This window comes from Scomber japonicus, chromosome 6 (assembly GCF_027409825.1).
Source record: "Scomber japonicus isolate fScoJap1 chromosome 6, fScoJap1.pri, whole genome shotgun sequence".
Taxonomy (NCBI): domain Eukaryota; kingdom Metazoa; phylum Chordata; class Actinopteri; order Scombriformes; family Scombridae; genus Scomber; species Scomber japonicus.
Genome location: NC_070583.1, coordinates 29,456,015 through 29,479,869, shown reverse-complemented (window position 1 = coordinate 29,479,869; position 23,855 = coordinate 29,456,015). Strand labels below are relative to the sequence as shown.

Sequence of the window (23,855 nt, the reverse complement as noted above, 5' to 3'; positions counted from 1 at the left end):
ACTTTCAGGTAAAATACAACCCATGGTGCCGGTTTTATTATCATAGGACGGAGAAGTTAGGATCTGTTCAAGCCCATTTCCGTGATGACATTTTAATTATATTAAATTATAATGAGAAACTTTCTCAAATAATGACTTTTGACAAACTAGGTCAAAAAAGTTTCTAATTATTTTGAGTTACTATGTCAATATTTTGTGGTATTAAGTCATTATTTTGAGAAGGTTTCTTGATATATTGACTTACAGGATCTTTTGTTTTCATCTCATTGGTCTTACTCTGTCTCTCATTACGCCTACATGTTTTTGCTCTTGTTGGTCGGGTTGATTAAGTTTAGGTATGAGGACTGTGATTGGTTAGGATGAATGTCACGGTAAGTCACGAGTAGGTCGGACCATGACTTCGCCATCCTAGGAAAATAAATATAGCCCCCGGGGTGGGTAGGTACCAGTCTGCACCAAGGCCCATTTTACCCTCACGTACCGTTCATATTCTCACTCATCACAGTATTTCCTCAAATAATTAGTCTCTATAACAAACTTCTACACCACAAATCACTCATAAAGACCTCATCAGTCACAGAGAAACATGATTGATCCTTAAGGAAGCTTCCAGAGAGTTTATTCTTTAGTTTTTATGGTTTAAAAAAACTATATTAAAAACACTATGAGCCAATGTTTCAACAAATCATAATAACCCAGAACAGTATGTAAGGGTTAAATAAGGACCATGTACACAATCATCTCAGTGCTGTGAGATTAATAAAGAAGAAAACATGTAAAGTCTCTTCACAGAGTTTATGAAGAACTGCAAGTATTTGGTGACCTCTAGAGCAGCTGTGGAAGAGTTGTGATGACCCCTGGTGTCATCATCTTCAGTTGTGTGAATTTATCTCCCTGACAAGAAAAGATCACAAATAGATTATATAATGTGCTGTAGGTAGTTGGAAAGAGTCTGACTCGTGTGGAATTGATCTGGTTTTTAATGAGTGGTTGTTCAGTCTACTGTTGTTGTTCTTGCTGTTGTTGTTGAGTGATTTATGAATGGGTGTGCAGGTCTGGCTACTTGTTTGTGAGAATGTGCCCTGTATATTAAGAGGTGATCATTGTCATTATTGTTTCTATGCCTTCACGTTTGTAAATTAATCCCTTTCAATTACAGAAAAGGTAAAATTAAAAAATAGCCAGCACCAGTGAAACAGTGCCACCTAGAGGCCATTTGTGGCTGCCACTAGTTTCAACCATAGACTGTATATACAGGATATTTATATACTACAGCTTCAGCAGCTCATGTTTGTGTTTCAGGTTTGCAGTAGAAACATGATCATACTCTTTAAGACAGGTACATGAATATGCAGATATACAAAACTGGATATATTGTATACTGGATAATATTTTGAATTCCATTTTCAATCTTACTGTGTCAGATACCAGAGCTCTTACAATCAACACTTATATAATTACACTTTTACACTTTTTTAATTTAAATATTAACAGCTTTGTGTTTATTGTGTATGTTTGACTCAGCTCTATGGGCATTATGTCATTTAATTGTTCAAACTGTCCAAAAGTGACCCTTTAGTGACATTTCATTTATTCCTATGTCAAAATAAAATAATCATTGCTGTTATACAACTTATGTTTTACCTTTTTTTAAATGTGACTAATGTCTGATTTTACAGACTAACCCTACCCATTTATTATTCTTTGTTCATTTTGACTATTTTATTTTAAACACATTTAATTTTGTTAACCGTTCTTGCCAATAACAATAATAATAATAATAATAATAATAATAATAAGTGACCAAAAACGTACATAGTATTCACATTACACACAAGCTACGTTAAAACAGATTACACATTTCCTGATTGTTGAGGCAGCAAAATATTCCATGCATGAAGAAGAGCTCAGAGGGAAAACTTCATTATCTGCCTGTTTTCCTCCACACAGTATGTCATCACATAGTAGTTGTTTTTCTTGTAAAAAAAAAATCAACCACAATCCAATCTAAATTCTGTACACCATCCAAACTCAGTTGTAATTGTAATTACTTTGGCAATATTTTCCCTTAAGCAGCAATCTATACCGGTGTAGAAACTGGATCTATACCCCTGAGAGTCCAGCTTTAGGTCACCTGACACTTGGCATTCCTGGATTCTCACACACATTGCACACATTACATATGGACACGAGACAGGAGGAAAAGGAGACAAGGGCACCATTCTCTCCAGCTGTATGATAAAATAAGTTCTTTAACCTTTGTGTCGTCCTCACGGGTCAAATTTACCCCGTCTGTTTTGACTGTCCCTTCTTTCCTCCCTTACTTCCTTCCATCTGTCCTTCCTTCCTCTCTCTTTCCTCCCTTCCTTCCTCCATCTCCCTTTCTTCCATCCTTCTTTCCTTCCTTCCTTCTTTCTCTTTTTCTGTCCTCCCCCCTACCCTCCTCACTTCCTTCTTTCCTCTGTCCTTCTTTCCTTCTTTCTCTTTTTCTGTCCTCCCCCCTACCCTCCTCACTTCCTTCTTTCCTTCCTTCCTCCCTCCCTTCCTCCTACCTTCCTTCCTTCTTTCCTCCGTCCTTCCTTCCTTTCCTTGCTCTCTTCCTTCTTTCCATTTCCTTCCTCTCTTCCTCCCTCCCTTCCTTCCTTGACTCGAGGACAACAGGAGGGTTAATTATTAAATGATTGTTCATTAAGTAAATTCTGCTGAAGTAATTAAACTGTGGTCTCTTCACGCTCTCCTTCACTGCTGGATGGTCTACTTAAATGAAGTGTCACAGAAATAATAGATGTGTATTTATGATGCATCACAAAAGCACGAGTCATTGTGAGATGTTTTATTTCATTGTTTTTCATGAGTTTGTGGTGCATATAAGCATGTCACACACACACAAAGTTTATATGAAACATTTTGTTGTGTGTAGATTGATGGTGAACATAAATTGCACTTATTTCCCCCCTGCCCCATTCACAATTGGCAAACATTATATACAGTTGATTCCAGTTTATATAAAATCTTCACACCAACACTGCGTGACCCTAACACACGCTTAACTTGCAAATCTCACACACACACACAAGCACACACACACAAGCACTCGCGCACTCACAGACAGTTTAAGAAAGACAAATAATATACAAAACTGTCTCTCTACACAGACATCAGGTTTAATGTTACTGGTGAAAGCTGCATTCTTTAAAAGGGAGAAGGAAGGAATCTCCTCTCAAAGAAAGTGGAAATCAAGGCAGTTTCTTTAGTGACCATGTATTTAGGTGAACAAGTGTGTATTCTTTCAAACTACTGAGAGGAAATACATGCATAGCATTAATTTAATAGCCACCTGATATTTGGTATGAAGTGATTATTTAACTGATATATGATCCAGTGTAACGATTACAATTCGGTTAAGAATACTTGAGCTTTAAAGGATTTCATTTTTTTTTTTTTTTTTGGTTTTTGGCTGTTTTCCTGATTTGCTAGAATACAAATCTGAACCAGAGTGGACGTTTCAGCCAAGGAATACCAACAAAAGTCTGAGTTTTTTTTTCTTCTTCACATCAGTTTCCACTTTACTTTTATGTCTGTACACAAACCTGCTCCCTTGATGTGTCCATTCACCCATTCATGTTGCTCCTTAAAGCCACTAAGGGAATCTGTCAGTGGCCTCATTCAGTGTGCCTAACTGTCTGAAGCACTCTTTAACAGTGCATACTAAACCTTTAATGAGTCCAATTAACACTAACACTGATAGTTAAGAACTAAGTGTAACTTTAAATGTTCTTTGTGTAGTAGTAGTAGTAGTAGTAAATCGTGTAAGGTCCATTTAGCATTAGCAAAATTATGGATTATTAGCTGTGTGTGAATTCTTTAAGTTTCCTTATCACTGGACCTTTAACTGGTGTGGTAATGGTGGCTTTAACTTTGATCCCAGACAATGATGATTAATGGACGGACAACCATAGTGTGACTTTTGTAGTCCAAAGTAATGTTTTTAGTGGGGGAAAACGCTCAAACATTAAGATGAAAACAAAAATTGATAATCTTTACTGTGACAGATTATAGACATGGTGAGAATGGACCAAAAAAACAGGGCACACTTGATGTGACATGCATGAAAGTCAGCAGTAACTTTCCATGTACAGACAGTTTGAAAATATCCCACAACAAACCTATATTTAAAACAAAAAGGAAAAAAAACAAAACATACATTCTTCTTTTCATTATTACATATTTAACCTCAGTTTCTCCTTGGCCAATGATATGGGACGATCCTTGCTTTCTATTTAGTGCAAAGTGGCGTCCATGCATACAGCAGCGCCCGTCTGCACTAACTGATAAGGGTTTGCGTTCAAGCTTGGTGATGGATTCTCCCTGATGCTTTAAAGCTCTTGAGATGCTTGTTCCCATTATGATTTTGGCCACAGCGTGTTAGCTCACTGCAAAAAATACAAAACTACTGAACCCAGGCAGGCCAGCGCAGTGCAACATGGGAATTCAGCAGTCCTTTAAGCGATTTCTTACTTTTTCCTACCACCTGAGTAACGGATGGATCAAATTCCAGCATGGGTCACCTGTTATCTACTCACTATGTTGCTGCTTTCTGTCGCATACTACAGCCAGAGTGGACTGTAACTTTGCAGAAGCCAAGGCACAGTATTGGATTCAGTCTCCCAAAGGCTCGGACACGTCGATGTTGCAATGCTGACTTGGATAAAATAAAACAGACTCCATTTCTCATTACCTAGCTCAAAGCTGTATTCAAATGTATGGTGATGACATCAGAGAGGGGGGCAGAGGGAATTGTGTGAGATTAAGCACTTCCATCCAGAGTTCATTACACATCCACTGAACAAGAGGTCTATTTGGACTTATCGGCTGGAACCCTTAGCCAGGCAGGACAGGTAGTGAGTGGTCTACGAGAGGACTCTTGTGTGGCTCGGAAATGAAGCAGCTGTGGGACTCAAAACCTGCTATAAGGACGGATGAGTAGACTAAACCTTACTTTCCTTCTCCCTCTCTTTGTCCCCCGTCTCTCCCGCTCTCCTGATCCAGTCAGGCAGAGATGGAGCACAAAAAAGGCAGCCCTTCAGTCCAGACAGCAGCAGGATGTTTTCAAAACTATCAATTTTGTAGCACTAACAGAAACGCTGCCCAGAGTTCAACCTGTTCCTTGTTGGCCGGGAATTAAATTTAAGGGGGAATCAAAATAAAATACTGAGCCAACAACCAAATTGGTGCAATGGTTCTCAGATTTTGTTGGCATAAAGTGTCTCCTCATCGCTTTCGCTCTCATCCTGAAACTCGTGAGCGAGCAGAGACTTCTTGGAGCCCATAGAAGTGAGCCGGATCTCGTCGTCATATTCATCTCGGTGCTGCCGCAAGCGGTGGAAGCCATCTTTCTGGTGATTAGACTTGGCTGCGCACACGCACCAGATGATGCATGCCGTCACCACCAATGCTGTCATGGAGGCTGCTGCAGAGCAGAAGAGAAACACAAGTCTGAGCATAACTGCATATATACAGCAACAGTTACAAATGTTTCTTTTGGGTTTTTTTAAGTTATTTGATTTCACACCTTATAAAAAGGAGTCAACACAATTTTTATTCTCATGTTTGAAAGGTACAAAAGAGACATATTTTGCCATTCTTCAGGTCAAATACTATTTTAAGGTTTCTTAAAACCCTAAAAAAATTTATTCTTAAACTTTTATCAGTAACATGAGCTGCATCACAGGAGCAATGAATCATAGTCACTATCAACAGGTTTCTAGCAGCATGAAAACACAACATGGCATCAACATAAAACCATATATTCAAATCTTGGCACATTGAAGAAACCAAAAGAGTGAGATAGTGATTTATTTTTACACAGATGACCCACATATTAAACATATAGCTAATACTGGCACATTAAGCCACTTCATAGGAGTCCTTACCTGCACTGGCCACCACAAACTCTCTGGGAAGGCCAAAGATGTTGTTGTCCATGTCAAACTCAATGATGATGGAGCTAGCTGCTTCATAGGAAGATACCACCACCTGAGACACAGCAAAAATACTTCAGTCAACCTCAGAGTCCTGCTAAGACAATGTCAAATGTGATTTATGAGGGGATGATGATTTACAGCAGTAGAGGGGTTCTCTCATCTGAATCAAACTTTTTTTGTGTGCTTATTTGGGGTGTGGTAGTCTTTGAATATAAGCTGCAAACTTCTGCAACCAATGTAACACTTCTGCATCGTAAAGACTGCAGCTGTTCATCAAGGCACTTAAATACTAGTAACTATACCATTTCATGAAACACACAACATGAGAAATTCAATAATTGAGTTGGGGGCTTTTTTCTAAAAACGTTGCTTCTTTTACCAACTTAAAAACCTGTAAAAATGTCACAACAAAAAGAAAACAAACTACCGTGTCTTCTTATCCATCCTGACTGTCTGACTGTCTGTCCGAGTGGAGACAGCAGGCATTTAGCTGTATGCTGCAACTCCCTACTCAAGTGAGGTTGTTAATTACCTAATCAGCAAACCTCATTTGCAGGTGTGATTGCTTAGTATAACCTGGTGTAGGTTGTCTTTGCATGTCTAAAATAGGATTTGAATGCTGGCTCATAAAAATGTAATTTACTCATTCAGCCTTCTTTTCAGAGGTAAATTGCAAGGATCTCAGTTTTTAGTCTCTTTACTTTTCATGACTTTCGTTTGTTATTTCTTCATAGCAAGTGAAGTGGCTCGTGTCTCTTTTTTATTCACGGTTATTCTAAGAAAGCTGGACTCAATGGCACTCCTGAAACCAGAATCTCAGACAATATGGTTTCAAACATGATTCAGTGATGTGATATTGTCTGAACACTTAAAGAGCTGTTGTCAAAGAGTAAGTGCATCTCTTGATCTTAAATTCATTATCAATATTTGTTGGTTGTTTTCTTTACAGTTATCCCAATCAAAGTGATATCACTTTATTGTCCAGAGCTACTGTATGAGATGCGGCCCTATGGCCTAAGGCGGCGTATTCGGTGTCCTAAGAAATATGGGGAGACAACAAAAGAGAGGAAATACATGCTGGCTCCAAATCATGATTTGGACTTTGAGTGTAAGCAGACTGAAGCAGACTCCCAAAAGCCGCTGGACGCCAGGTATATAAGGAATGCTGCTGTTCTTCCAGACCTCCATCTTCCCCACAGAGACAAAGCCCTGACATTTAAGGAAAACAGCTCTGACAGTGTGCCAACTAGTCAGCCAGGCCCTCTGATGATCCATGGCTTCACAGTACCAGAGTACCAACATACATATCATATGGTGGTGGATCCCCTGCTCTTCAGTTCTTGTGGGCAGCTTGCAGCTTACAGTCTGGAGCTGGGACGTACCATTAAGGAACATCTGTTTAATGAGCTGGCCTACCCTACACTTCAACTTTCAGAGCAGCCAAACGGAAAGGTGGAGGTGATGGAAAGATTCTGTGTGCTCCGTCCCACACCCGTCATAGACATAGACAATAACGGGGAGCCCCAGTAATATTCATCTACAGACTTTCTTTAACAAAATCATGATATTTTTCATTTGTCTTTTGATTAATTTTGATATTTTTTGTTTGCTATGTAATGTAGTAGCCAGATTTATATTTCAATGTTAACTGAACAAGGTAATGTCAAATGTTTGATGTTTTGTTGTCAAACTCCTCTTTAGAAACTGTAAGTCAAATCACGTAAAAGCAACAGAAAGAGGTCAATGCTGATGCGTGTTGTATTTTTAATCAGTTTGTATCTGTCTAAATTGAGTGCCAGTACTCTGTTTGTTTGTTTGTCCTTTGTTTTGCAAGCTTGTCAAGTACTGTTATACTGTATCATACTGTCTGTGTGCATGTGACTACAACCAGGCCTGGGCTGGTTTCTGCTTTCCAAAACATTATCATAAAAAAACAATACTTCTACAAAACCAGACACTGTAAGCCTTTTGTTTTATTCAACATAAACAAAAACTACTTATTTTTGTTTGCAAATACTCATAATATATAACTCAAAAGGCCTACATGTTATCTGTGCTACATAAATATTTGAAAATTCTCCATTTTTATGTTTAATTTTTTCCATGAGGGGAAATCTAACCCAGAAATTGTAACTTAACTTGTCATGATTTAACCACAACGCTAAGTGTTACTGCACCATTGTCCTCTTTATCACATCAAAACCATCTTCCTAGGAGTTAGCACATTCCTAGCTTGCACAATACATGGTGTGTGTGCATAACTGTGTACCTCTTGTCGTTGTTGTTGATAGCCATCAGCAACAGCTTCAATGTTGTGGTTGCCTGGAGCCAGAAGTGCATGGAAGTAGCCTTGCTCCCCAGAGAAGACTCTCACTCCACCATTCAGTACAATGATGGCACCAACAATAGGCTTTCTGCTCTTGTCCCTCACCACACCACGCACACCTTTATGGGCCTGGATGGGGTTAAAATGGAGAGAAAGGCGATGTAATACAAGAAATCTATATGCAGCTAGGTTAAAACTCCTTGATAAAATATTGCAGCATACCTCCACTATCATGCTGAGGAGAGGCTTCTTGTTTTCTGCCCAGAGCATGGTCAGCTGCTCAGCCGGGGGGAAAAGACAGCACCCAGAGTACACTGTGATTTCTGGACAGTGGCCAAAGTCCATACTGAAGTCCTGGGGGACAAACATTGATTTTTTTCATTTGATTTGACAGATCTATCAAACTGAAAATGCAGGATCTGAAAACTGTTTAAACTATCAAAACAGAAACTAGGGTTGAGAGACTTACCTTCATGCTCCCCATGTGACTTTGTCTCTCTGCAGCCCTCATAACTCCGTCTGGGATGTTGCCCACTAAATGACAGAAATGTTCCATGAGGTCTTTCCCACTATCATCTTGTCAAAAATGACTGATATTCAGTATCAACATGACAATTATTTGTAATATTAAAATTGCATATTCTGACCGTTATTTGAGCATCCAGTGTCCCCGAGGTGCATCTTGGGGTGGTTGTTGGCATAAACACTTGCTAAGTACTTCAGAGTGCCCTCATTTTCAACTGGAAAAACACACAAATGATTCAATCAGTTAAATCCTTTGTGATGTTACAGTTACTTAACTTTGCTGTTTATAGTTGAAGATGAAGCTTGTCAAGTCAGTCTGTATGCAGTGAGGACAAGCACAGTGCTGCGACTGCATTTTTAACATTTTAGATAACAAAAACAAAAAAGACTATAGTCTCACTTGTTTCATCAAGACTTTGTGGACACAAGTTACACCTTACTTTATCAATCAATAAAAAGGATGGAAATATGTCATCCATAAGGTCATTCAAATAAAGGAGGGGTTTTAATCAAAATCAATAAGTCACATTTCTAGATAGGATATGCATGTTATGTGCCAAGTTAGTCAGAATGTAAACTGTGGGGTAACAGGTAAATAGTAGTGGAGTGGCCAGTTAGAGGAAGTTCATCTTAGTGGGAACATGAATGTGCTCAGCAAATGTCATGTAAATCAGTCAATTAGATTTTGATGTTTCCTGAAAATGTGGACTTTTGGCCTTACAGACAGTGGTGTTTATGGAAAGATCAATCTGTCCTCTTGGCATTATGAATATCCAATCCACATTTTACAGCAATTTTGTTGACATTTTGCTTCAGACTCAACTGTTGTAATCTAATAAGAAATATTCCTTACAAATATGAATATGAATATGCAGTAAAGTAATAGAAATGTTGTATGATGGCATTACCAGACTGGACAGGCTTGTCATAAGGATAGGTAGCAACAAGGGAGCCTCCATCAAGGGCCACAGACAGTGTGTATCCCCTATCTAGGATCAAGTCCATCATCGCCCTGGTCTCTGGCTGAGCCTCCACCACACGCTGTGACGCATTACCTGAAAAGGAAGCAAAAAATAAAAAATAAACAGCAGACAGGTTAAAACAAGTCGGAAAATATATATACAAGCAATCTTTGACAATAGTAGATTCAATTAAAAGTTATTCTTTATCTGTCTCTGTCAGTCTGCTTGCTTCTCAAATCTATTACACACAAACAAAACCTATACAACTAACCAAAGAAGTCTGTGTCCAGGTCCTTTCCATGAGCATTGGTCAAGCCCTGAGTGGATGTGCACTGTTTCTCAGTTGCTTGTTCTCTTCCATCTGGGTTGATGGATGGCACAATGACAATGCGTGTCTCATTGATCAGCTGGGGAAGGGAAATGAAAAGGGAAACAAACACTTACAGATGAGACTGAGCTATAGTGAATAAATTAACCAAAATGCCAGTTATAGAAAGGTATAGACTTCTCAGGTTGTATTGACAAAGCGTGTAGTGTATTGCTTAAAAATGTGTTTTTTTTAAAAGGTAGAAGCTAACACAGTAGATGCATAAATGTATAGTTTCATTTGGCTATCAGACACTATATTTCCAGAAGGGTCCCAAAACTCACCCTAGTAATGGCTGGGTTCTTGCCGTAGTTCATACACAGAAACGTAGCAAACTCCAGCAGCAGCTCTGTGCCCACTGGGGCATTGCCATGGATCCCTGCTACAAAGCGGACTTTGGGCTCAGACGGTTCAGTCTCCTCTGGTTTGTTAGAGATTTCCAGAGCCCATATGGTTCGAAACTCCACACTTTGGCCCAAACTACATGAAAGAGAAGAACCAGATTACAAATCAGTGCTATAAAAACATATCAATAAAAAGCATAAAAACAGAGCAGAGAGGTGGTGGTTGGCAGAAGATAACACAAGACAAGATAAAACCTGCATACCTTCGTAATGATGTAATTTTGGGAAAGTTGAGGGTGAGGCCTCTAAGGAAACCAGACAGCTCTTTGTAGGGTTTGTAGCGGAAGCTGTGCTCTGAGGCTGTGCTCTTCACCAGCTGCTCCAAACCCTGGCCAAGGGAGAGGTCCCTGATTAAGCTCTGGAACTCCTTCTCAGACGGGTTTTGTGTGGCTTGGGGTCCTTTGGGAGATTGGAAATTAGGTTCTGTGTGTATCCGTGTCAGTCTAAAGTCCACCATCTCTACTCCATGCTTTGAAACTGTGGCATACGTCGTCACTGGTGTATATCTAAAAAACAGAGAGAGTAGCAATAATATTAGTTTGTTTAGGAAATTCTCAGTTTGTTTATTTCCTCACTTCTTCCTCTTGATATTCTAATCTTACCCATGAGCTGAGGCAGTAACAGAATATGTCCCGGGTACCAGCAGTCTCCAATAGTCTCCAGTTTGGGCCGTGGTGACGTTGTGGTCTATGTGCTCCACAGTAATGGTGGCATTGGGAATGCCTGCACTATCCCGTGTGTCTGAGACAGTGCCTTTTATTCCACTGTGGACCTACAAACACACACAACCACATACACGTGAGTAGATGCAAAACAGAGTGAAAGTGAGGACAAAGCTTAGGGTAATGTTAAGACTTGAACCAGGGATTACCTGGTGCATAAACTTGAGTAATGCCCGTCGGTTTTGCTCCCAGTATTTTGGCAGTTCTTTGGCCATGGGGTACTTAACACATCCAAGCTCCAGGGTGACCTCAAAACAGTTTGTGTTTAAGTAGTTCCAGTCCTGCATGCCGCCTGGGGAAAAATAAAGATTTCTCCTGTTTAACTCAAACGTTTCACTTACAGCACCTATGTATAGAGGGTTTTGTGATTATAGCATCTATGATAGGTAAGAAGGTTTCATGATCAGCTGCACACAGACATATAGACACTAAATATGTCAGATTTATTCCATCCTGTTATTGCAACATTGTGTCCATTAGAGAAGAACCAATAACACTGAACCCCATAAATACCACTTTTTTATTAATTTAATTTAATACAGCTTTTGCGAACAAACCAACTGTCTAAACGTGTATATAAGAACATATATTCCATCTATATTTTGTTTTCTACACAGACTCAACTCCTCATCTCCTGCATCATGTGGATTATCTTAAAATCTAAAATAAAGCATTTAAATGGGTGCTTTGGATGATCTCCTGTGGAAAAACAAACGAGGATGAAAATGTCGGCATACCAGCAACATTGTACCAGTTTGCACCATTGGTGATGCCATCCTCAAAATATTCCCCAGGGTACAGGTCCTCACAAGGGTGTCCATTGTGCATCAGAGGGTTCTCCTGCGCGCATGAGCACAAAAACACACACATGAGAGCTCAACAATGAGTGCCGTTGTAATAACTTTTCAAACCTTGTCGCACCACAGATTTCACAAAAAGCCCGTATCTTTCATCAGTTCTCCAACTCAACTCTACAATTTGTCTCCTGTTACAATATGAAACCATAAGCAGACATTATCTCAGCATGAAACAGATCCAGTAGCCGCCATGTCCAGTTACCTGTGAGTAGGCTAAGGACACCTGCTTAAAGACCTCGTCGTCAGGACACGCGCTGTACTGTGTCCTCTCTTCTTTGTCATCATCATAAGGATAGTTAACCACCAAGGAACCTGTATTCCACAACACGAATATAAGAGAGCAAACCAGGAAAACACATTTAATATAAATAAATAAACTTGAATACACATATCTGATCAAATTGTACATAAGACTACAATCTTTGCTACTAAAAGCTCAGAAAAGGACCCTGCCTCCATGGAGGTTGGCTGACAGGACAAAGGGGTGGCTCTTCAGCCAGTTCATCATAGCAATAGTCTCCGGCTGCCTGGGATCTCTGATGAGGGCAAATTGGTCTGGGAAGTTGCGGTTCAGGTCAATATTGTTGCTGTTGTTGCGTCCTTTATGTCCCTTTACATCACCTGTGAGGAAACAAGTAGTAGTATTGCGTCATTGAAATGTATTTCTAACCACAGCCTCCTCAGCTCACCTCTATACTTCCTGTTTACCATAAGCTAAAATATATTTTCAGGCAGACTGACAGGTGTTTTGTGAGGCTTTCCACTAGTTTTAAAGTGTTCACAGAGGCAAAAAGCCATAGTTGTTGTGCAGGTGCACCTCGGACATCTGTACAACTATCACCAGCATTTCCACCATCATGTGGAGAGACCTCAGTATCCTCCATTAAAAAGAGGTTTTTTGGGGGGGTATTTCCTTATCTGAATGGAGGGTCCAAAGACAGAGGCTGCTGTATGTGATTTGTGATTTGCAATTGTGCACTATGTAAAATAAAACTGGCTTGACTATCTAAGGAAGCAGTATGTAGGGATATGTCATTTGGCAAAGGAAACATGAGAAACAGCTCATATGCACACAAATAACCCAAGCTTGAGAAAACACTGACAGTCTTTCACCTAAACCTAAAAACCTATATGAACACTATATGATATGTTGTGATCACTTAAGATTTGCCCTGTATATGAATGTGGTCTAAGTCCTGTTTAATTTACATTTTCTGTAATTTCAGAGTAGCTAGCCACAAACACACAATTGAATTAATGATCGTCACTTGGTCAAATTACAGTTCAATTCAATAAGATGTTACATCATTGTTCATATCCAAAGCAATGTTTTGCAACTAAAATATTTGCCATAATGTTACTGACTACTAGTGTGTGTGTGTGTGTGTGTGTGTGTGTGTGTGTGTGTGTGTGTGTGTGTGTGTGTGTGTGTGTGTGTGTCTCTTTTTCTTACCTTCAGTAGATTCCTCATAACCATCAGGGTTCATAGAAGGCATGATGTGAATGCGGGTCTTGTTGACTAAATTAGTGACCTCTGTGTCAGTGCCATAGTTACGGCACAGGTACTCAATGAGGTTGAGCAATAACTCCCGGCCCACCACTTCATTACCATGCATGTTGCCCACGTATTTAAACTCGGGCTCACCTGGTGTGGAAACAGAAAGTGGCAGGCAAAGTGAAAATATCATACTGCCAAGGAATACACAGAGTAGTTAAAGGCATAAACCTCATGACATATTAACAAAATGAACTCATTGACTCTATTAAAACAACCTGTAAGAACATACCATGCTCATGAACCGTAGGGTTGTCTGAGATGACCATCACAAAGAGATCCCGGCCTTTCACCGAGCTGCCAATAGTGTGAAGATGGGTAATGGCTGGGAACTCGCTGTTGTACTTCCGTAAGAAAAGCTCCATGTCTGCATAGTTGTGGTGGCGGAATTCCTGCGGCTGAATGGGTTCCTGTTCAGGTGAAACCACAGGAGGGCTACTCTCGTTTTCACCAGACGGTACCACCTGGGTGGACTCAGAGGCGTTGGTAGTAGTAGTAATAGTAATAGTAGTAGTAGTAGTAGTAGTAGTGGAGAGGTTTGGATCTCTGGTGGATGGCAAGGAGGTTGTGGACACAGTCTTGTCACCCTCAGCATTATTCACCACAGGTGCCAGGGTGAAGTTAAGCTCTGTGGGTTTGCCCTCTGTGACCTGGACACTGCGGACCGTCATTGATGTGTACCTGCGTGCAGATAAAACGCTTGAGGATTTCAACTCAAACTAATTAGATGACACAGCTGCAGTTCCCACTTAATATCTCAACCCGGATGTCCTTCACCACAACATATTTTTCTTCACTTGCCTAACAAAGACTTACTTTGAAACTTTGAGGAAGTATTTGATGTCATGCACTTCTTGAGGGCAAATGTAGCTGAGACACGGAAACTAAGCCTTATTGTTTGAAAAACCAAATTTAAAAAGTTGCTTTGCTCATTGTGGTCTAGCATGAGTCATGAGACAACAAGAAGTAATGAATGCACCATTTGCTGGAATGTTTTTGATCTTCTAATGAATTCAAACACACAAAAAGTGGCTGACATGGTAACTTTGACAAATACTTCCTTATGTTATTCAAAAATATTATATCTAAATCACCTAGCTTTGATAACATGATTATTATTAACCACCATTTCTTAAAACATAAACCCTGCATTTGAAAAGCTGCTATGAAAAGGACGTTCATTGGTATCACTCACCCTCGGGCCACAGCTGTGATGTTGTATGTTCCTGGGATCAGGAGGCGGTAGTAGTCTCCATACTGTCCTGTGGTCAGGTTGTGGTTGATGCCTGACACCAAAATACTGGCATTGGTGAGAGCAGCATCACTGACGGCGTCTTTTATGTAGCCACGGACACCAATATGGACCTGGAAAATGACAATATCGTAAAAAACCAAGGACATCTCACTGATCTTAAGCATCATAAAACTACTATGAATAAAAGTGGTATTTGTGAACCAAAGTAAAAGGATATGTTTCAATTGGGGGGATTATACTCAACAAAAACATAACATGTATTATAATTATGAATGCTGTTGTATCATCGCTACTTTTGAGAAATATAAGCTTTACCTTCTCTATGTAGGACAGTAATGATTCCCTGTTCAGATCCCATTCCTTATGGAGCTCAGCAGCAGCAGGATATTTGCAGCAGCTCAGCTCCATGGTAATTTCCAGACAGTTTCCATAGAGATAGTTGTAGTCCTCCATCCCACCTAAAAAGCCAGAAAAAAATAATGTTAGAAATGGCACAATTTATTCAATATTACATTTTTTTAAAAAGCACAATATATTAAAGAGAAGGATATATTTAATGGGTGTGTACACAACACATGTACTCATGAAGTAAACCCTTAAACATGCTGTTTCACTCAATTTTGGCCCTTAGTGGTGCAAAGCTGACTAGAATAACGGTCTGTCTGGAAAGGCCTGTGTGTCTCCTGACTCAATGCCACAATTTAAAGATAGTGTTTAATGTGGCAACAAGCCATGACATCCACAGTGTGGCAGCCAACCCAGTCTTCCAGCAAGGCAAACACAGGAGACACACAGGAGGGCAGGACGTTGGGCTGGCCATCCCACTGGAACGACAGCAGGCAGCCAGAGCCTCCCCTCACTAAAAAAGGTTGCCATGACTGCCTGCTGGGTGGCCAGTGGGAACCCAATAAAAACAGTCACCATTTGCCACTTTACAAGCGAAAGGGCTCACACGCCAAACACGAAAAAATAACTTCAGCAAGGCAACTGGCCTCCTAACAGTCTAAATGAGGAAGACGTCAACCAAAACCACAACAGAAAACAGTCTATTTCTTAGTATTTAGACTTTAACATACTCTAATACTGTATCACATTTCAATTGCGTACCACTTATTCTGTGCTTTTTGCAAACTATAATATTCACATCACTTTAATAATCTATGTGTGGTAACACTATTTAATCAAATTACTAGACTTTGACCCTGTTTTGTAACAGTCTGATCTGTTTGTCTGACAATCCTCTTGAAAACCACATTACAAACTGTCTCTGGTGACTGAAAGAAATGCAGTGAAGATAATTACAATGCATCTCTGACAAGCAAAGGAAAAGAGCTGTAGAATGTGATCAGTGGACGCCTTGGCTCGGGGAGCAGACATACCAAAATGTACACCACAACACAAGTTTCTCAGAGTCATCCTCGGTCAAGCGACAGCTGTTCAGCAGCCTGAAACTTTGGCGAGGGTAACTGGCTGCCAGGACATTCACTGGAAACTGAAAAGAGCCAATTTCAGAAGACGTAATAAAGTCTTTAACAGCTCATCGGATACGTTTCACAGAACAAACACGGCCGTTGTGTGTCCCTGACTAATTCATGACAAGTAACAAACATTCACACAGTACAATAGGGACTGTGCCCTCTGAGCTTATTGTGAATACAGGTGGTAAGTGCATGAGTGATTCACTGGAGAGTTTACCTCTTGTGGTGGCAGCAGAGACAGAGAGGTGCTATGTCAACCAAAACACACTTAACACATAGCAAAATCTCTCTTGCTAATGATCGTCAAATACTGCCAGAGTGTGTGGAAACCAAACTGACAAACATTAACCTAAATGTGTGCATTGAGCTAAGTTGTATGAGCTGAATCAGGGTACTATTGTCTTTGACGCAAATCACTTAAAATAAACACCTCCCCCTTATACAGAGAGAGCATGGCAAACACACAGACTATAGCAGCCCTAACCTTAAATATCCTGTCTATGTACCGGATCCAACGACACACCCTGAACTTTGCAGGAAACCAGCAGCTGGACAATGGAGGCAAAGTCAAGTAGCTGAGCTTTAGTCTAGGACAAAGGGAGGCTGATAATAAGGGAAGACTTCAGGGGTTTAGCAATAGATTGCGACAAAGAAGACACATCTCTTTTTTTGGTTAATTATTTGAGCTCAAGAAGAACTGCTATATAAGGAAGTATTGATGTCATGAGCGTCTATGAGAGGCCTGAGCATTATCAGGCGTTCAGATTATCACAGCAATGGAGCTGCATTTTCCTACAGTAAAATTAGACTCTGACATGCATCTTTCAACACGCTGTATTATAGTAATCCAGGCCTTTAAACAAATGAACGATAAACTGTTTTAAACTATAAGTGGGTGAAACAAATAGGAAACAGTCTCACAAAGTATACTGTGTGTATGCAAAATTAAACACTGGAGAGGTTTGAGCCTGAGGGTTAGCGGCTAGAGCAAAGGACGCCCTACTGCATGTGAGAAAAGATTTAGAGTCAAGATAACACGTCATGCATGGAGCTCTGACTGCCACATCAAAAACATAAAATAAAATCCTGGCTCCTGGTCCTAGTTTTGGCACTCTGCCTGGGCCAACCTCGTTACATCACACATTTTGCCCTGACCCTTTCCATCATCTGACATTAGCCCAGTTTTAGCCGTGACATTTCGTCCACCGAGACAGGTCAGACAGAGAGAAGCATTGTCACCGAGGCAGACATTGGTGGCGGTGAAGAGTTGAAATTACTAGCTTGTATTACAGCCTGAAATGTCAACGACGAACTAGCTCATCTTCATTCTCTGGTCACAATGCCTCTAGTGTGTGACGACGATAAAAGTCAAGATTTACAATGATAAGTAAAAGCAAACTCTGGCTGTTGGTTAAGAGTGTGTGTTTGGTTTGGTAATGATTTACTCCTGATCCTGTGACTTTTTATGATATAATCGAGCTTAAAGTGACCTACTTTTTTTATCCTGAGATTATTTCTCTATTTTATTTATTAATATTCCTTATATTAAATAAAAATCTTACAGGACAAGGCCAGTAAATTAAATTAGCAACCTTAAAAGTAGATCTTACAGAAACATCTTTCCCACAAATCAGGAAATAGGCAAAAAGAAAATATCTGACACACTTTAAAACAGAAGCAAGGAAAAGCGATACTGTAACTTGAACTTGGAGACAGCTTACATCAGCACCTCACCCCACCCGCTGACAAACCAACAAAACAAAAAAGAAGAGACTATGCTGATCAGGTTTCTGTGACGAGTGATGGAGAGTGGAGCCGTTTCTCATCCTGAAGACACTTACTGAGAACAGTAACACCTACAAAATCAGTCAGAAGACTTGATGAAATCCTGAGTAAGGTGCTTTGGCAAGATACACACGATAAGAAGCATGCAATGTGGTTAAGCACTTCCTGCTATTTTTGCATTTTTCACACCTGGAAAACCCAAAAACCAGACCACACCAAGAAGTTCTGCAGCGACGGAAATTTCAGACTTGATTTTTAGCTTAGTCGATTCTGTTTTGTGTGGCTTTACTGAGAAAACGTACTTATCTATAACAACTTATACCATGCAACTATGACAGCACTTGCTTTGCATTTAATTTCAAACCAAGCTTATTAATTGAGGGAGTAGAGCTGCTAGGAAATCCACCTCTAAGCAGCTTTGTTCAGCAAAATAGTTCAAATTGTTTTCTGGAAAGTAGCTGAAGCCACACTGCTCTGAGAAGACAAGCAAATCATTATTTTACTCGTGACCTGTGGCTAGAGAAACGCTTGCGGCGACAACACATTAAAGCTGAGCGACACCAAGTTTAAAAAGATGTTGCTCGTTGTAATCATTTGCCCCTGCGTGTCTTCAAACAGGCTGCAGCTTGCTAAAAAAAACCCACAAAAGATGCAAACACACCAACAATCAAAAGACATTCTTGGCTTTCAGATGGTGAAACTTTAACCAACTTTAACAGGAGTTTTCCTTTGCCTGCTACCCACAACAAATATATAACTTGAGGCAAATAAAAGAACCACAGCTGGCGATACCACAACAGGTCGTAATTCAAAGACAGAATTCACAGAAAGTATCCATCTCTATGACAACGCGCAGCCTGCTGTAGGTGTCTCACATCAGACTTTTAGCTCAATAAAATAAAGTGAGAAGGTAGAATAAACCCCTGAGGTGACAATGGTGTAACACAACATAAAAGTATCAGCCATGTTTTTAGTTCCTTTCTGATTGTGGCCCTTCATTGCAGTTTGTGAAATAGAGAGATTAATCTACAAACAACAACAAAAACAGGGGTTGTCTCACCAGGCACGTCATACCACTGCGCCCCATTGGTGATGCCATCAGTAAAAGTTTCCTCTGGAGCATCGGGACAGTTGGGTTGGCCAGTCTTCATCACAGGGTGGTTCTGGGAGTACACCAGGGCCAGGTAACGAAACAGACTGTCGTCCTCTGCTTGGCTGTAGTGGCCCTGCTGCTGGTGCAAGGCTGAGTCATCGAAGGGGTAACTGGCAACCACGGTACCACCGTGCAGGTTCCCCGACAGCACGAACCTGGAGAGAAAATTACACATTTTAGCAGCAGACTTTAAAGATACATTTAAAGTACATCTCATCTCTGGAAACTGCAACTGCTCCATCTATCCATAGTGGCTGTGAATTATATTAAGATGAACTTGGAACAAATTCAAGAGGAAACCATTTTCCTGCACGCTATCATGGAAACAAAAACAGTAATATAATACGAAGCTGTTAAGAGGTAAATTCCCTTTTTGCTGAGCAGTTCAACTGTCCAAACACGCAGGCCTGAAGTCCAGTTTCTCAAGTGAATCTCAGATAGACACATTATTATTATGGCGTCCTGGGGCAAGTTTCCGCTGACTTTACTATGAGTCACATCTGTTTCCTCATGGGTCATAACAAAGAAGAAGACGGAGTTGCTCATTGACAAAAATATTTGTCTATCTCCAGATTAGGGCTGCAACTAGTGACTATTTTCCATTATCAAAGATTTGTGGCTTTTAAAGTACTCGTTTGGTCTGTAGTATGTGAGGAAAACAGTGAAAAATGTACAAAGTAGTATTACAGAACCCAAGCCTGCTTGAAACTGCTTGTTTTGTCAAACGTATCTAGACAGAAAACAAGCAACTCTCACATTTGAGAAGCTAAAAGCTGCTATTAACAAATTGATTAAGTACCAAAATATGACTGTGCAGTGGCTTCTGTTTCAGCTCTACCCCTAGGTGAACCTCATGCCACTACTGCGTCCCCTGTCGTTGCTGAGATTATTACTATTAGTCACACCTGTAAGCCCCTGAGGTCTTAACAAATACAAAAAGGCTGAAATGTTTGTCACTCTCTAAATCCTCTTCTGTGAGATACACATTGACCAAAAAAGGGCCAATTAAGTTTAAAGAAGCTTTTTTCAACTGTGGTCCGAGCAACAAGACCTCAAACATTTGAAGACTGTGGGTTATGTGGGAGTGGGAAGTCAGAGAAGTGTGTTTCAGAGTCTGCGCGCATTCATAAAATATGTCCCACAAGCAACATAGAAGAATGAAAAAAGAACAAGAGTAAATGAAAAATAATAATAATGACATAAAACTGTACAAAAAGAAAAGATGGACAGTGCTTTGGAAAAAAATTAAAATAAAGTGTATGAGATAGATGGTGAGAACTGCAAGAATTAAATGTGACACGTGCAACAAATAACATTATGCACCAGTGGAGATTAAATGCAATGCATAATATTAAATCCAGTTTGATGACATATATGAATAAATGATCAGTGCAGGGATTAAAGGATGGATGTGAAATGTAAAGTCCAATTTGATAACAGTCCAGTTCAGCTGTTTAGTAGGACAGTAAGAATATCACCTCTGGTATATTACCACTCAAAATAATGTCACAATTATTTTTATTATATATTTCTACTATTATTGTTCTTATTATTTATTACTCTTTATTCTTTTCTTATTGATGCTCTTATATTCTATGTTGCTGTCCACTTACTGCTGTAACAATGCACATTTCTCCATTGTGGGACTAATAAAGGAATATCTGAAAAGAAGGATTTTTTCTAGAGTTTGATGAGATATATATAAAAAATGACCAGTGCAGGGATTAAAAGGATGGATGTAAAGTCCAATTAGATAACAGTGTAGTTCAGCTGTTTAGTAGGGCAAACAGCCTCTGAAAAAAAGAAGGCTTTTCTGCAGCAGTAGACTCACTTTTTCTCCTGTATCCATTTGATCACAGCCATGACTTCGGGGATACTATTTGGATCTGCAGTTGTCCCATCAAACTGGTCAGGAAAGCTTCTGTTCAGGTCCTTATTTTTGGCATTATTTCGACCCCCATTGTCTCCACCACAGTCCCCCTCTAAGGACTTCTCAAAGCCATCAGGGTTCATACTGGGCATGATGTAAATATCCGTGTTGTTCACCAGCTCGGTAATGCGTGAGTCTTCCCCATAATGAGTCAGGAGGTACTCTATCAGATACACCAACACCTGCCGGGACACGGTTTCGTCTCCGTGCATGTTCCCCACGTATTTAAACCTGGGTTTCCCTGGTGTGTCCATGTTGGGGTCTTTGGTGATACGCATCACCCAGAGCTCCCTGCCCTCCACAGACTGACCTATGCTCGACAGGTTAGCTATGTGAGGGTATTTCTGTGCCAGTGACTGCACAAGCCCGGTTAAGTCGACATAATTGTAGTATTTGTTGTAAGTTTCTACCGTGTCCTGCGTCGGGGAGCTGGCGTCACCAAGGGAGACGACAAGAAGGAGAAGAAAGGCGAAAAGTGACACCCGTAGTTTCAACAGCGGCTCCCAAACGTGTCCCATGTTGATGTGTCTTCTACTTCTACACCATCCGGACATTTAAGGTTAAAAAAACACACACGAGAAAGTACAATTTTTACAAGTGTTTGGCTTCCTTAATGCCAGACGTATCTTCGCTGTCAGAGGCGGTCTGGCCTGTTGTTAGACCCAACTTCCCCTTCACCTCGCAGGGGCGGGGCTTGTCCGAATGACGTGTGTTTTAAGGTCTTTTTATTTTTATCCCTAGGACGGGGAAGCCCTTACTCTGCCTTTGATTGGCCAGTACTCGTCGCCTGCGTTGATTCGATTGGTTAGTATTAGGGTGAGAATGTCAGGATAAGCCAATCAGAGGCAGAGTAGGGCGGGACATAACTTCCCCATCCTAGGAAAAATGTTATGTACATGTAAGATGTACAATGTAAGAGTGTGCAATATTCATATAATATACGTATATATTTATTTCACTTTAATCTGTGCAATAAGAATATTTTTGCTATTATTGTTTATTGTTTTTGTACTTATTATTTATTGTTCTTTATTATTTTTGCTGTCACAATGCAAATTTCCCCATTGTGGGGCTAATAAAGGAATATCTATCTATCTATCTATCTATCTATCTATCTATCTATCTATCTATCTATCTATCTATCTATCTATCTATGTTTTTGTTATTTTTTGTTAAAATATCATGTTGTTTTTTTTTGGGGGGGGGGGGGGGGGGGTTCTTGGCATTTATTTGACCAAACCCCCACTATTAGACCCTAATGACCCCTACTAAAACATTGCATGGAAACAATTTGCTTCATAACAATGATTTGCTTTAAAATCATTAAAAGGACATACAGTGCAAATTAAATTTAAAGTGCTTTAAAAGAGCTCAATCATAAGTGTGTTTTTAATCTGGATTTAAAAATGTTCACAGTTGGGGCTGATTTCAGTTCTGCTGGTAGTTTGTTCCAGTTGTGTAAAAGCTGCTTCACCATGTTTAGTCTGAACTCTGGGCTCCACTATCTGACCTGAGTTAGTAGATCTCAGAGCTCTACTGGGTTTATACTCTATACTAACATGTCATTCATGTATTCTGGACCTGGAACTTTAAAATCTATTCTATAGCTGACTGTGTGCCAGTGTAAAGACTTTAGAACTGGAGTAATATGCTTTGATGTCTGTGTTCTGGTTAAAACTCGAGCTGCAGAAGTTTAACAAGTGCATGAATCTACTGTATCTGCCACTCCCAAAATCAACAAAACTCAGCCAACATGAGTTTTATATCACATATATAAAACAAGGTGGCTTTGAAGTCCATAATATAGTTACATAGAAAGTATGAGACAAGAACATATAGTGAAATACATCAAATTCCCAGGCAGTGTACAATACAAGTACAATAAATTATAAAAGCTAGGCTAATATTTACAAAATATGTGTCTATCTGTTAATGAAAGAGCCAATAATAAAAAGGACTATTCATAAAGTGCAATAGTGTAAACATGGTTGTAAAGTGAACATTAGATAAGCTTACAACAGTATTTAAAGCAGTTGTACAAAATATACAAATGTAAAACTGCTGATAGGAGCAAAATAAACATAGTTATAAAGTGAATAGTGCAGATAAGTTGACATCAGTATTTTAATGGAAGTAGTGCAATATCACAGTGTGTTTTCTGGTTTTATAAAGGGACATAGGTGAAAGTCTTGGGTACATTGTCCCTCAACAGTTTTTTTGTTAATTGTTGATGGCTCTGATAGGCTGTGGGAAGAAACTATAATTTTGTTCTGCTGTGTGTGAAAGAGTTGCTGTATGTATGTTTGATCTCCGTGTACCTAAAAAAATACTGAAAAGCTTTCCTGAATCCCTTCTGTTTGTTTTAGTAAAGCCTCGGGGCACACCTGTTCATGTCCTATTCTGGTGCATTAGTAGCAGACTATGAAAGACAAGCTTTTAAAAAAGGAGATGCTAAGCAGTATACATAGTTATTTGGACCATATTGAACCTTTTTCCTCAAGCTTAGACATAAATGTCATCCGCAATTGCATTAGAAAAAGAGGGGCATGTCA

The 23,855-nt window shown here is 39.8% G+C and overlaps 2 protein-coding genes across 2 annotated transcripts; one reads left to right on the top strand and one right to left on the bottom strand.

Moving 5' to 3' along the window:
- Positions 1-2,818: 2,818 nt before the first annotated feature.
- On the bottom strand, positions 2,819-21,964 carry cpda (carboxypeptidase D, a). Its single transcript, XM_053320645.1, has 21 exons — positions 21,205-21,964; positions 19,281-19,528; positions 15,273-15,415; positions 14,898-15,067; positions 13,935-14,383; positions 13,601-13,792; positions 12,601-12,768; positions 12,350-12,459; positions 12,028-12,130; positions 11,440-11,582; positions 11,171-11,340; positions 10,772-11,074; positions 10,449-10,644; positions 10,069-10,204; positions 9,744-9,890; positions 8,958-9,050; positions 8,780-8,844; positions 8,533-8,664; positions 8,254-8,439; positions 5,934-6,036; positions 2,819-5,470 (listed from the first exon to the last, which is right to left on the bottom strand). The coding sequence occupies exons 1-21, from the start codon at positions 21,855-21,857 to the stop codon at positions 5,244-5,246; spliced, it is 4,137 nt and encodes a 1,378-aa protein (XP_053176620.1). The 5' UTR covers positions 21,858-21,964; the 3' UTR covers positions 2,819-5,243.
- On the top strand, positions 6,480-8,002 carry LOC128360263 (uncharacterized protein C22orf31-like). Its single transcript, XM_053320661.1, has one exon. The coding sequence runs from the start codon at positions 6,984-6,986 to the stop codon at positions 7,512-7,514; it is 531 nt and encodes a 176-aa protein (XP_053176636.1). The 5' UTR covers positions 6,480-6,983; the 3' UTR covers positions 7,515-8,002.
- Positions 21,965-23,855: the final 1,891 nt, after the last annotated feature.